This window comes from Puma concolor, chromosome E4 (assembly GCF_028749965.1).
Source record: "Puma concolor isolate L17-30 chromosome E4, mPumCon1.1.hap2, whole genome shotgun sequence".
NCBI classification, from domain to species: Eukaryota; Metazoa; Chordata; class Mammalia; order Carnivora; family Felidae; genus Puma; species Puma concolor.
In genome coordinates this window covers 57,797,554-57,812,220 of record NC_141683.1, presented here as the reverse complement: position 1 = coordinate 57,812,220, position 14,667 = coordinate 57,797,554, and the positions used below count along the sequence as shown (strand labels likewise).

The 14,667-nt window shown below is 39.0% G+C and overlaps 1 protein-coding gene across 2 annotated transcripts in view; it reads right to left on the bottom strand.

The window, feature by feature from the left end:
• The window catches only part of KIFAP3 (kinesin associated protein 3), a 177,274-nt gene extending 163,052 nt beyond the window's left edge, over window positions 1–14,222 (bottom strand). Inside the window, exons 1-2 of one of the 2 annotated variants that reach the window (XM_086693965.1) lie at window positions 14,110–14,222; window positions 12,504–12,623 (exon numbers count right to left, since the gene is read on the bottom strand). In XM_086693965.1, the coding sequence (XP_086550091.1) occupies window positions 12,504–12,583 (80 nt within the window). In that variant the 5' untranslated portion in view covers window positions 12,584–12,623; window positions 14,110–14,222. Of the gene's footprint in view, window positions 1–1,335; window positions 1,587–12,503; window positions 12,624–14,109 lie in introns of those variants that run through there. The other variant, XM_025926270.2, reaches the window with a different exon arrangement.
• Window positions 14,223–14,667: the final 445 nt, after the last annotated feature.

The window sequence follows — 14,667 nt, the reverse complement described above, 5'->3', positions numbered from 1 at the left end:
AGGTATTTTAAAAGATCAATGTAGGCAAAATTCAGTGAGGAAATAAATACTGACTATATACTAGTTATGATTACATACTACTACAAAAATTTACTGATAAAGTCTTGTTATTTGACAGTTTCAGATATATTCATATACAATGAGAAAGGCAGGCAATATATGCCTCAGTCCTGCAAAGACCGTGCAGTCGATTGTAGGATTTTACAATTGTTTGAATCCCTTTTAAGAATTGATTAAAGTTTAGAAGATCTTCCTGTGATGATTAAGGCCATCCCAGGCCAGGATAAATATATTCAGTAAAAGCGTATTATGACTTGAAATAACGCCACCACATTACATGGCATGTTTTATCTTTTAAAAGCATTTTCATATTTGGTCCACATATTTCTCATAAGGTAATATTTGCCCCATATTTAAATAAGGAAACTGTGTCCAAAGAATAATAATAATAATAATACATGTGACTCCCCCTGTGTATTTTACCCTGTCACTAACAGTGACTTAACTAATGGAGAAAAAATGGAGAGTCCTACTTAAGATCGTTTTCTATTGGATCACTGCTAACTCTTGGTCCAATGACAGGTATCCTTTTTCATCAGGGATGACCTTATCTTTGTTAGGAGTCAAATAAATAATCCCCAAAGATACAATTTTCTTTAAAGAGTAATTGATACTACAGATATTGTTAAACTAAAGAAATTACGACCTGCTGCAGGACAAGCTCTTGAACAAACCTCTTGATAATTATGAATCTCCTACAAAAAGTATACTATATACATGGCAGTCAAATGGATGAAATGATTGAGGAAAGCAGAAACAGGCTGGAAGGAACCATCTCAGCCCAGCCTCCCATAAAGTAAAAGCCACTTCTCTCTTCTTCATCGCTTCAAAACCCGATGGCAGTGAAGCCCAAACAGGAGACAGAGAGCAGAGGCAGCAGAAGACTTCATTTTCAGGCTCCCAAGGGATTTATTCTACTAGGGAAAAATGGGGAGTCCAAGTCGGGGTGGGGGGTCAGGAAGACGCGGTTTACACAGCCCTTCGCCCTCTCCCGAGACGGATGTGGCAAGGAAACCATCTGCAATGCTGTCAGGGTCCCGCCGAGCCAGGTAAGAGGCTGGGGAGCCTCGCACCCCCGAAGGGCCCTTTCCTCTTTTCCCCAGTGCTCCTTTTCCCTTTCCTTTCCGTGACTCCCCTCCGCCTTACCCCCGGCTTCCACCTCTCCTTTAAGATCCTAGCTTTGCCCACTGTCACCTCAAAGCCAACCCAAGGACCTCTAAGAATATCTTCAGGGCCTCGCAAGGAAGGTGGGACCGAGCCTCGGGGAGTGGTCACCTTTTGAGGTATCTGGCGTCCTCCCCTTGCATGGCGGCGGCGACGGTGGCGTGGGGAGGATGGGGTTATCTGAGAAAGCCGGCGGAGCTATTTCCGGGGACGGTGGCCCAAGGATCCCCACACCCAAAGGCGATGACAGTCCCGAGGCCTGCAAGGCGGGGCGGCGGTGGCGGCGCTGCGGTTACCACGGTGAGGCCGCCGGCTCCTCCCACAGCTCCTAGGCCCCAAAACACTGGAGGGACCCAGACCCGCCCAGAGCCGCCTCCGCCAGCCCCGCCTCAAGGCGCATGCGTCCGCTCCGGCGCGCCCGTGTGCGCAGGCTCAGTATGAGGCGCTGGCCCCTAGGACTAATCTGACGCACCCAGGAGCAGAGCGTGAAGGTTTCTGCGGCAGATTTCTGCGGGTGTGGTTCAGGAATGGCTCCCTGATCATCGCCCCCTTGAGGATGGAAATTGGAAGAGTCATACCAGTAGGCCTACTCGAAATTTCAGGTCCTAGCTTCAAACAAGAGAAAGGGAATCCATTAACCTTTTCATTAGTGAATGCAAGAGAGCAGCTCAGCCCCCCGCTGATAACCTGTAAAGTGAGGTTTGCGTTTGGAGGCATTGTGGAAAAGGAAGTGCACTGATCGCACTGAGAAGCTCTATAATTTGTGGAGATGAGCTGACCTTCATATAAAATGAATACAATTAATATCACCTTTGATTCATTGCAAATCTGTGACTTCCACTTTGGTATTCTGAATCTAGAATGCACCACCCCCCACCACGCGGCCCAACAAACACGCATACGCAAAAGAGCTCCTGAAATGCCAGCTTCTGCTCTAATTATCCAAAGGTACTTTCGGAATTGTTTCCCCTGAGGCAGGCACCTGTTGGCAATGCAGGCCACAAGGAAGAAGAGCTGTTTTTGAACCTTAGCAAGTAAATGTCCCCTGCTTTCAGTTCTACGCCCATAGGCTCAGCTATCACATCTATGCAAATGACTTACGTTCATTTATTAAGTAAATATTAATTAAGGGTCAGCTTTGTGCCAAACACCAAACCAGGGTCTAGAGTTACAAAGAAGACACCAACACTTCCTTTCCTCACCTGTGATCTTGTCACTTACTCTCTTCTAGTTATGTATTTTCTATCACCTTGGGCCATGTCTACACAGTTGTTTCGTTGCTTTTCTCAAATGCGGTTAGTTGATACAGTACAGTGCATAGAATGTTAAATACAAGGACACAGTCCATACCTGCCAAGAGACATTATTTTTATTTGTCTACACATTCACACCAGCTACACTATTTCTGCCAGTGTTGTAGTCATTCTCTTTGTCTTCCAGAGAAGAATACTTGGAGATAATTTTGACATCCTCCTCTGGATCATGTGCTCTTATTTAACTATTAAAAAATTCTATCCTTTCTTTCTTCAAGATACTCCTGCAATCCAGCTTTTCTTCTCCATTCTCACTTCCATTCATCTATCTACTTCATACCCAGAACTGCACTTCTTTTCTAACAGGGCTTCCTATCTTCTGGTTTATTTCCTGAATATTCATTCTGGAAAATGATATGAAATTTTACAAATCATCATTTATGTCTAGATTACCTTAAAACCCTCACAATACCTAAAATTGCCAGATCACAATAGCCATTAAAATGCATGGATAGGGGCGCCTGGGTGGCGCAGTCGGTTAAGCGTCCGACTTCATCCAGGTCACGATCTCGCGGTCCGTGAGTTCGAGCCCCGCGTCGGGCTCTGGGCTGATGGCTCAGACCCTGGAGCCTGTTTCCGATTCTGTGTCTCCCTCTCTCTCTGCCCCTCCCCCGTTCATGCTCTGTCTCTCTCTGTCCCAAAAATAAATAAACGTTGAAAAAAAAAATTTAAAATGCATGGATAATATAACAAGCATTCTTGCAACGTGAGCTTCTTGAGAGCAAAGATGATTTTTGCTGTGTTAACCTCTGTATCCTTAGAACAGCACCTGGCCCATAGTTGGCAATATATAAATATTTAGAGCTGGAAAAAAAAAATGCATATCGGAGCTTGGAAAAACAACAAGAATCTAAACAAAATGCTCAGAGGACAGAAAGGAAGATAGAGCTGAAAATAAGATAAACCGAAACTGGGACTGAACTAGGGAGCTATTAGTCTATAACAGGAAAAGTGTAAGATGAGCCCGGGCATTTTATGCTTGCAGGTAAAGAAATACTCAAAGACTGGGGCGCCTGGGTGGCTCAGTCGGTTAAGCGTCCGACTTCAGCTCAGGTCACGATCTCGTGGTTCTTGAGTTCAAGCCCCGCGTTGGACTCTGGGCTGATGGCTCAGAGCCTGGAGCCTGCTTCGGATTCTGTGTCTCCCTCTCTCTCTGCCCCTCCCCCGTTCATGCTCTGTCTCTCTCTGTCCCAAAAATAAATAAATGTTAAAAAAAAAAAAAAAAAAAAGAAAAGAAATACTCAAAGACTAATGGGATTGTGTCCAAAAGACACTGGTCAACTTTGGGGTAATTTATACCAAAAGGAATAATAACTGTGGTTGATTTAACACATTAATAAGAATCCAGGCGTCTATGATATTATGCAATGATTGATAGAAAAACAGAAAAACAAAATTTCATTTTCATCGAAGGCAACAACTACCTCAAATCCTTACTCTGAAAATTGGTAATTAAAGGGAAGAATTAAGCATTTGATTCACTTCTTCCCTAATCCAGAAAAAAAAAAAAAAAAAAAACCACCTATAATTTACCTCCCCTTGGTAGGCAAAATCTCTTTATATAAAATGCCACTAGTAACAGAGAACAATAATTGTAAATGGTTACTATTTTGCACGCCCCAACAAATGATGGATTCACCTATACCTCATTGATTTATTACAAAATGATTTGAAATGTGGCAAAGTTTCACCCCACAGTTTACCTGATAATTCCAAAGGGGAAAACAATGTTACTTTACATGGAGAGATCTGTCAGCATCATAAACAAATAAGCAGATAGCATCATTAATAGTGGCAGTACCTGATAGTATATGCAATAAAAACACAATAAATTATCCATTAAGTATTCTTGCCAAAAATTAACCTTAATCTAACCAAACTGTTAGATCTCATATCCAGCAATAAATAATGAATATGATCCTGAAAAACAGAGAATATACTTAATTGGATATCAAAATATATTATAAGAAAATAATATTATAAGAAAATAATAATGACAAGCATAGGAATAGAACCCCAGGGGAATGAAACAGAGAACAAGACTTATGCATATATGTAAATTTTAAGTATGAAACAAATCAATTCTCAGATCATTATGGAAAAAATGCATTGTCAATAAATAATTTCGAAACAATTTGTTATGTATATATAACAAATTAAATTGGATCTCTACCTCATACCACATGCAAAAACTGATTCCACATTAAGGGCACTGGGGGTGTTCAGTCGGTTCTTTAAGCATCTGACTTCAGCTTATGTCATGATCTCACAACTCATGAGTTTGAGCCCCACATTGGGCTCTGTGCTCTCCTCACAAAGCCTGCTTCGGATTCTCTGTCTGCCTCTCTCTCTGCCGGTCACGTGCACTCTCTCTCAAAAATAAACATTAAAAAACGAATTCCACATCCAATAAACCCTTAAATGTAAAAATCAAAACTTTAAAAACATTCAGAAGCAAATGTAAATTATTTTTTGACCTTCAGTTAAAGACATATTTTTTAAACAAGGTACAGAAAACACTAAAATTGATAAATTCACTGCATTAAAATGAGTAACTTATGATTATCAACAAGACACCACAGAGAAAGCGAAAAGATAAACCAAAAAAAAAAAAAAAATGATACACCTAATTTGCATCACAAAAACTAACACAGGTTTAAATTAAGACTATTTGAAGATCCCTTATGAATAAAAAAGTAAAAGACAACCTGGTGGGGAACAATGGAGAAAGAAGATAAAGAGGAGATAGAAATAGCAAGAAAGAAACTAAACAAAGCAAGAAGAGTGCTCAACCTCAATGGTAGCTAGGAAGATGCCAGTTAAAGCCAGAATCAAAAATTAAGAAGTCTGAATGAATACACCAAGTGCTGGTGAAAGTGTGAAGCTGGAAATTGTTTACTAAATATTTCAGGGGTGAGTACGTTGGGATTACCACTTGAGAATGAAATGTGTTGCATTGTTTTGTAAAGTTAAACAGGCATATACCCTAAATCGCTACAATTCTGCTCCTAATTACATAGCTCAGAAAATTCTAGCACGTATGCACAATAAGGCTTGTTCTAGACTTATCAGAGCAGTATTGTGAATAATAGAAAAAGAAAAACCGAAAGAGAGCTCCAAAGTAATTTGGCAGGAGAATGGATGAATACATCTGAATTATTTGTATACAATACAAATTGTATATTATACGGTATTAAGCAGCAGAGAAAGTTTATGAACTAGAACTACACAAACCATGTGGATGAATATTAGAAATATTTTACTGAATGAAAAGAGCAAATTGCAGGTTACATACAGTATAACTTTTTAAATTTTTTCAGTATAACTTATACAATAAAATGGATTCTTTTTTTTTTTTTTTTAATTTTTTTTTCAACGTTTATTTATTTTTGGGACAGAGAGAGACAGAGCATGAACGGGGGAGGGGCAGAGAGAGAGGGAGACACAGAATCGGAAACAGGCTCCAGGGTCTGAGCCATCAGCCCAGAGCCCGACGCGGGGCTCGAACTCACGGACCGCGAGATCGTGACCTGGCTGAAGTCGGACGCTTAACCGACTGCGCCACCCAGGCGCCCCGTAAAATGGATTCTTTTTCCATTTTGGTGTGCAGTTCTATGCGTTTTGATAAGTGCATAAGTCATGTAACCACTACAGAATCAAAATATAACACAATTCTATCATCCTTTCAAGTTCCTTTGTGTTCCTTAGGGTTCATCCTATTCCCCAACCCCAGATTCTGGTAAGTACTGATCTGTTTTCTGTTCCTACAACGTTTCCTTTTCCAGAATGTCATCTAAATATAATCGTATGTGATGTAGCCTTTTAAGCCTGATTTCTGTCACTCAGATAATACATTTGGTAGTCATCCATGTTGTGTTTCAGAAATTTATTCCTATTTGATTGTTAGGTAATATGTTACTTATGAATGTACTGCACTTTATTCATTTACTACTTTTGGGTTCTTTCTAACTTTTGGTGACTATGAATAAAATCACTATAAACATTTACATACAGGTTTTTGTGTGAGCTAAAGTTTTCTTTTCTCTTGTACAAACACCAAAGAATAAGACTGCTCAGTTTATGGCAAATATATGAATAACTCTACAAAATTGGCAAACTGTTTTCCAAAGTGGCTGGGCCATTTTGCATTCCCACCAATGATGGAGGAGTTCAGATTGATCCACATTCTCACCAGCACTTGGTTTTGTCAAGGTTTTTTGTTTGTTTGTTTACTGTAATCATCCTACCAGGTGTGTAGCCATTTGATTGAAGTTGTATTTCCATGGTGATAAATGGTATGAGCATCTTTCCATGTTCTTATTTACCATTTGTGTACCATGTTTGAAGTCTCTGTTCAAATACTTTGTTCATTTTTATGGTTTTGCTACATTGGTCAAACTGATCAGGGATAGCAACAGACAGAGATGTAGAGAAATTATTGATTTATGAGATGAAAGGCCATAGTTGAGATTTTACAGGTATATATAAAAATGATAAGGAAACACTGTACATAAGTTTACACTGACAAATTCAACAACTTCAAATGGGCAAATACCTTGAAAGACACTTATAGACAAGAAGAAATAGAAAATGGTAACCCTATACTGTTAAAAATTTTGTAAATCTGAGTCTAGTTAACACACAATGTTATGTTAGTTTCAGGTGTATAACAGTGATTCTTCATGTCTGTAAGTTATGCTATCCTCACAAGTGTAGCTGCCATGTGTCACCATATAATGCAGTTACAATACGATATTATTTATTTGAATCTTTTTTTTCTTAGCTAAAGTTTTATCTATTTTGCTTATCTTTTCAAAAATCAGCTCATGGTTTTGTTGATTTAAAAAAATGTTTTTTTAATGTTTATTTCTGGGAGAGGGAGCAAGACAGACAGAACATGAGCAGGGGAGGGGCAGAGAGAGAGGGAGACACAGAATCAGAAACAGACTCCAGGCTCTGAGCTGTCAGCACAGAGTCCGATGTGGGGCTTGAACCCACGGACAGTGAGATCATGACATGCCGAAGTCAGACACTTAATTGCTGAATTGACTGAACCACCCAGGTGCCCCTTTGTTGATTTTTTTTCTATTGTTTTATCTAGTCTTTATTTCTGCTTTGATCTTTGTTATTTTTTTTTCTTCTGTTCTCCTGTTTCTAGTTACTTGAGGTATAAGGTTAGGTTGTTTATTTGAGATTTTTCTTTTTTCCTGAAGTAGGCATTTATGAATATAAATTTCATTCTTAGTACTGCTTTTGTTGTATCCCATTCATTTTGGTATATTGTGTTTCTGTTTTCATTCGTTTCAAGATATTTTTTGATTTCCCTTTTGATTTCTTATTTGACCCATTAAGTTGTTCAGGACTGTGTTAATTTCCACATATTTGTGAATTTTCCAGCTTTCCTTCTGCTATTGATTTTTAATTTCATTACACTGTGAAGATACTAGATATGATTTCAGTCTTCTTAAGTTTATTAAGACTTGTTTTTTGACCTAACATGTGATCTATCCTGTGATCTATCATTCCTGGAGAATGAGACACGTGCACTTGAGAAGAATGTGTTCTCTGCTGTTGTCAGATGGAATGTTCTCTATGTATCTGTTAGGCCCATTTGGTCTATAGTGTTGTCCAAGTCTACTGTTTTCCTATTAATTTCGTCTGGATTTTCTATCCATTATTGAAAGTGGGGTACTGATATTTCCTACTATTATTGTATTGCTATTTCTCCTTTCATTTCTGTCAATATTTGCTTTCTATATTTAGGTGCTGTCATATTGGGTGCATATATATTTATAATTATATATTTTCCTGGTTGTCAGCAGGGCTTTATTCCTTTATGGAGGCTCTAGAGGAGAATCCATTTCTTTGTCTTTTTCAGCTTTTAGAGGCCATCCACATTCCTTTACTCATGGCCTCTGTTCTCCATCTTCAAAGCCAGCAACAGTGACCAAGTCCTTTTCAAACTACCATCTTGCTAGTCCGCCTTCTGTCATCACATCTCTCTTTCTTTCTTCTTTTTTTTTTTTTTACATTTATTTATTTTTGAGAGACAGAGAGACAGAGCACAAGTGGGGAGGGGCAGAGAGAGAAGGAGACAGATTCCGAAGCAGGCTCCAGTCTCTGAGCCATCAGCACAGAGCCCGATGTGGGGCCTGAACTCACAAACCACGAGATCATGACCCAAGCCGAAGTCGGACACCTAACTGACTGAGCCACCCAGGCGCCCCTGTCATCACATCTTTCTAAGACCACTGCCAGGAAAGGTTTCCCTAAAGAATTTTAAGGATTGTGTGGGCCCACCTGGATAATCCAATATAGTCTATCTTAAAAAAGTCCTTAACATTAGTTATGTCTGCCAAGTCCCTTTTGCATATAAGGTAATATATTTACAGGTTCCAGGGATTAGGATGCGGGTATTTTGGGGGGAGGACGAGAGCATTATCTTGCCTACCAAAACACCCACTATAATGGTTAATTTAAAACATCAGACAATACCAAATGTTGGCAAGAATATGGAGCAGTTAGAGTTCTACATTGCTTCTGAGGATGCAAAATGGCACAACCATTTTGGAAAACAATTTAGCAACCTCTTCAACAGTAAGCATATATCTACCACGTGACCCAGTAATTCCACTTCTAGATATTTACCCAAGAGAAATGAAAACATATGTCTACAGAAATGGGTGTCCACGAATGTTCATGGCTGTTTGCATAATAATACAAAACTGGAAACAACCCAAATGTCCATCAATATGTCGATTGATACAAATGGTGGGATATTCACATTATGGATATTACTCAGCATTAAAAAAAAAACCTAATTGCTGATATACACAGCAACATGAATAAATCTAAAAACATTATGGGAGTGCCTGGGTGGTTCAGTCAGTTAAGCATCCAACTTCAGCTCAGGTCATGATCTCATGGTTTGTGGGTTCAAGCCCCATGTCGGGCTCTGTGCTGATAGCTTAGAGCCTGGAGCATGTTTCAGACCCTGCCTCTCTCCCTCTCTCTCTCTCTCCCTCCCTCTCTCCCTCCCTCTCTCTCCCCCTCTCCACTCATGCTCCGTCTCTCTGTCTCTAAAAAAATGAATAAATGTTAAAAAAAAATTTTTAAACATTATGATAAAAGAAACAGATGGTTTGATTCTGGCAAAGAAGCAAAAAGCAAACTGAGGGCAAAGCACAAGCTAACACCCTGCACCCACCCCACCCCCAGGTTGGGGTGACATGATATGGGTGACATTTCTCAAAGAAAAGAGAAAAACAAATGGTTAACTAATAGAGATCATAATCATTCAGGACACGAGTCTCCATCAGTTTACAACTGTCTTAATGATTAGCAAGAAAAATGCAATCTCCAGAAACCTATAGGTTCAATTTCCGGGACTCTAAAGTCACCCTTGCCTCCATAGGAAAGAAAATCTTATATAATCAGTCACTCCTCACAACCCCAGTGCAGCTTTTTCTGCCTATGGGCCCTGTCTCCATACTATAATAAAAACACCTTTTTGCACTGAAAATGTCTCAAGAATTCTTTCTTGGCTGTTGGCTCCCAAACCCCACTTCAAACCACATCAATATCATGCATGAGAAATTCTTCAATATATATATATTTAAAAAAAAAAGGTAGATAAGTGATTGCTTGTGCCAGGCATAGAGGACAGACAGACTGAATCAGGATGGGGAACATTTGGGTTATTTATACATTTGTCAAAACCCATCAAACTGTAGACTTAAAATGCCTTTCCTTTACTGGATATCAATTATTCCTCAGTTTGGTTGTTTTAAAGGGTATAACAAACAAGGAAATTGGAAATTCATATTTAGATATAACATAATTAAATTACATAATTACAAAGATAAAAAGATTATTTCAAATGCCATCACTGTTTTTAAATATATATATATATATATTAATTTAACCTTTCCCTCTTATTGCAACCCAGTGGATTATACATTTTTTGAGTGAAGAAACCAATCCCATTCAGCATGTGGAAACTGTGGTGATGGTTAAGAGCCTGAATTCGGAGTCAGAACTGGGTTAGAATATCTGATCCACCATTTATTTACTCTTTGACCGTGGGCAAGCTAAACATTATAAGCTACAATTCTCACATCTATAAAATAAGAATGGTAATAGTTTATGTATTTTAGAGTTAATTATGATGTTAAATGAAGTAGCATACATAAATTTATAACAGGGTGATTATGGTAATGTTAATGATTGGTATTAGGTAAACTAGAGGTTCAAAAACCGTATGTTCATCATGTGACTCTGAACACTTAAGCTGTGTCTTCTTCATTTAGAAAAATTGGGATAAATACCCAAAATGTAGAAGATTAGGGTGAGTAGGGATGCCTGGGTGGCTCAGTCAGTTGAGCATCTGACTCTTGATTTCGGCCCAGGTCATGATCTCAGGGTCATGGGATAGAGCTCCATATTGCTTAAGATTCCCTCTCTCTCTCTCTGTCTCTCTCCCTCCCTCTGCCCCTTGCCCCCACTCATGCTCCCTCTAAGAAAAAAAAAAAAAAAAAGATTGGGTGAGTACAAAATGAGTTAATCTTGTAGACCATACAATTATATGAAAATCATTATTTCAGCTTCATCTTTAAATTGGTCAACTGCATTTTTAATACTGTAGCAGCAGTGAGGCGTTTCAAAGTATTGAAGAAAGTGATTGCTACTTCTTGAGTCTTATCATTTAACATAGAAGAGAAGGAATACAAAGGTACATAAAGCTCTCTATGACAGAACCATTTAAATGCAAATAACCCCAGTAATAAACCTGCATTCCAAGGATGGTTCCTGGAAGGCTTCGGAGCTATACCAGTCAGGCTGCCTTGCTTTGTAAGGCCTTCTTGTTACTGTCACAGTTTGCCCCAACAAGCAAAACTTCCTCCTGGAAGCTTTTCCTGAACTCCAGACTTAGTAAAGTGACTTCTTTGTTCTCCTACTGCATTTACTGTATATGAAGGGCATAATTTGTTTATGCTTCTATCTTTTCTAATAAGAGTGCTTAAAAAGGTATAAAATCATGGATTTCCAATTACATTTCTAATCATAGTGCTTGGCACATAGTCACAACTAATAAATGATAACTGCTACTGTATCAGATATAATTACAGCCTTCAAGGAGCCTGTAATCACCAGGTATGTAATCACCAGTTTACTTGTATGTAAACAAATAAATGCTGAACATATTAATGCTTGTCATAATGGCAGCATGAAACAAGTAGAATGTTGGCATAAAGGAGGGAATAACCCACTCATCATGGTGGATAGAGTTAGGGTGAGGCTCACAAAGGATGAAAAAAAATTTTAGCAGAGAGCATAATTGGGAAGGAGAAGGCAATAGTACATATAAAGACACAAAAGCTTGAAACATCAAGGGATGTTTTACTAACTGCAAATAGTTTGAGGTGTTTAGAGAATTAAGTTTGAGTAAGAGCAGTAAAAATAACTTTGAAAAAGCCAGCAGGGACAAGATGATGTAAGAGAATCATCTGGTGTAAGAGAATATGATATTTGGATATTTTCTGCAGGCATGGGGAGCCACAAAACTGTTTTTATTTTTAATATTTTTATTTATTTTTGAGAGACAGCAAGAGACAGAACATGAGTGGGAGAGGGGCAGAGAGGGAGGGAGATACAGAATCTGAAGCAGGCTCTAGGCTCTGCGCTGTCAGCACAGAGCCCAACGTGAGGCTTGAACTCACGAACCACGAGATCATCACCTGAGCTGAAGTCAGACGCTTAACCGACTGAGCCACCTAGGCTGCCTGAAACTATTTTATTATAGGAAAGTCATGTTGAAATTGATTGCTTTTGGCAATACTAATTGTTCTATATTTTACCACACAGCAACATAGGGCAGAGGTGAAGGAATTACATTTTTAGTCTCCAAATATGATGCTTTTAAATTTCCTGATATGCTTCAAGAGTCCATAGAAAGTCCTTTCTTACCTTGTGACTGCCTTTGGGATATCATCAAATGGCCATGGTGGTCCAAAGAGTCCACATCCACTGGCTATTAATGCAGCCATCTTCTCACTTTTCAAATTAATTTGAGCTCACAATGCACATCTTAGAGCAAAGAAGATTTCAATTAAAAAGGACCCTTTAAAATACATCCTCTTCTTAAGAGTGGTAACCTCTGTTTTCAACTGGTATGACATCAGACAATAACTATGACATCATTGGGTTGCTGCAAAGGCGAGGACAAGGACCCTCTAGGACAATAAATAATGACACTCTGTGCTTTTCTCCTTCCTCAGGTTCTCTTACAGCCTGAACCATACTTTGAGAAAATAGTTGTGTGGTATGTCAAGCTGGTGATTCTTAAAGACATGCAGTCAAATGAATACTGGGCACAGTGTAAGTGGAAGATGTGCGCATTTAGTCGTACATGATTCATTCACATACAAAACCCCAGTGTTTGTGAATTTGCATATGTGAATGTATACATACATGTTCGATTGGAGGTTTCCTGCAAGAAAGCATAGCTGTTGTAGCATAGCTGTTGTTATGCTTTCGGAAAAATGCACATGGCATGGTGAGGAGGAAGATCTGAATATATTCATCCAGATTAGCTGCATTTATTAATTTAACCAAAATTTGTGAGAAGGCATTGCTTTAGACTTAAGTATGCAGAAATGAATAGATGTAGCTCCTGACTTGAAGAATTGTACTAAATCCAGTAGGGATACACATAGGGTGAATAAATGAAATTCAAATACATTCTGTGGTAGAGCTATTATGTACCTCTGTAGAAATCAAGACGACTATGGAATCATTAATCAGGCATTTAATGCCGCTTCCAAACAAGGCATTTAAGAATTGAGGCTATAGGGGCGCCTGGGTGGCTCAGTCGGTTAAGCGTCCGACTTCGGCTCAGGTCACGATCTCGCGGTCCATGAGTTCGAGCCCCATGTCGGGCTCTGCGCTGACTGCTCAGAGCCTGGAGCCTGTTTCAGATTCTATGTCTCCCTCTCTCTCTGACCCTCCCCCATTCATGCTCTGTCTCTCTCTGTCTCAAAAATAAATAAATGTTTAAAAAAAATTAAAAAAAAAAAAAAGAATTGAGGCTATAAAGTGAATGAAATACAGACCTTACCCTAAAGGAGGAGTTCAAAGTCTATGAATAGGCAATCAGAGAACAAGTAATTGGTGTCTCAGCCATATTTCCCACACACCTACACCCCAAGTCAAGTTATAATTGGTTTTGTTTTCTTTTTCTGGATCCTGTTGTTTCAAACCACCTTACCCATTAATTTTGTTCTTATAAGTAGATGACACACCATCTCTTTTCAACTTATTGCTTCAATTCATAATCTCTCACAGTGAAACAAGTTCTGTGCGAGTTGTAGATATTAAGTGCATCCAATCTCTCATTCCGTACACATTTGTTTAGTGCATATTATGTGTTCCAGGCACTATTCGAGTTAAAGTAGAAGTCCCAACAGGGTAAATTCAGGCAATGGCTATATTAGCAACCAGATGTTTCCTCCGAAGTCTTAGTAGCAGAAAACGTATAGAGCTGTAAAGTGTATGACAACTACCACCACATAACCTCTGCTGAAATGAGTTGAAAGCTATTTGGTCCCCAAGGAGTGCTCTCTCTTCCTCACCTCTTTAAGAAAGGTATTGCCGTAACATAAATGTGACATACCCTCCGGGTCATTAAGAATAGAACCAGAACTGCCAGTCCATTCCAAGTCAGTTCCTAGCAACAAGGAGTTAGCAATAATATCTTTGAAGTTGGGTGAGAAATGAATTTGTGCTTCTAGGGTCAAAATATACTATGTCTCAGTGGGTGACATAGTCCCATAAGTAGGGGGCTGACATTAAATCACATGTTACTTGACTTTAAAGCTTTTAACTTTGATTTTTCTTTTCTTCCATTTCCTTTCCCTTCTCTTCCCCCCCTCCTATTTTTTCCTCCCTTCTTTCCCTCCTTCCTTTCTTTCTTTTCATGTGTAGACAGCACATGTGGCATAAAAACAACCACATTGGAAACAGAATTGTATCTGATTTTGAACATTTCCTACCAAATCTGACTCTCTTCAATGTAGACTTTGCTGTATCAGGAGACAGAGTAGGTATATATCAACAACCCTGAGAAATGGTT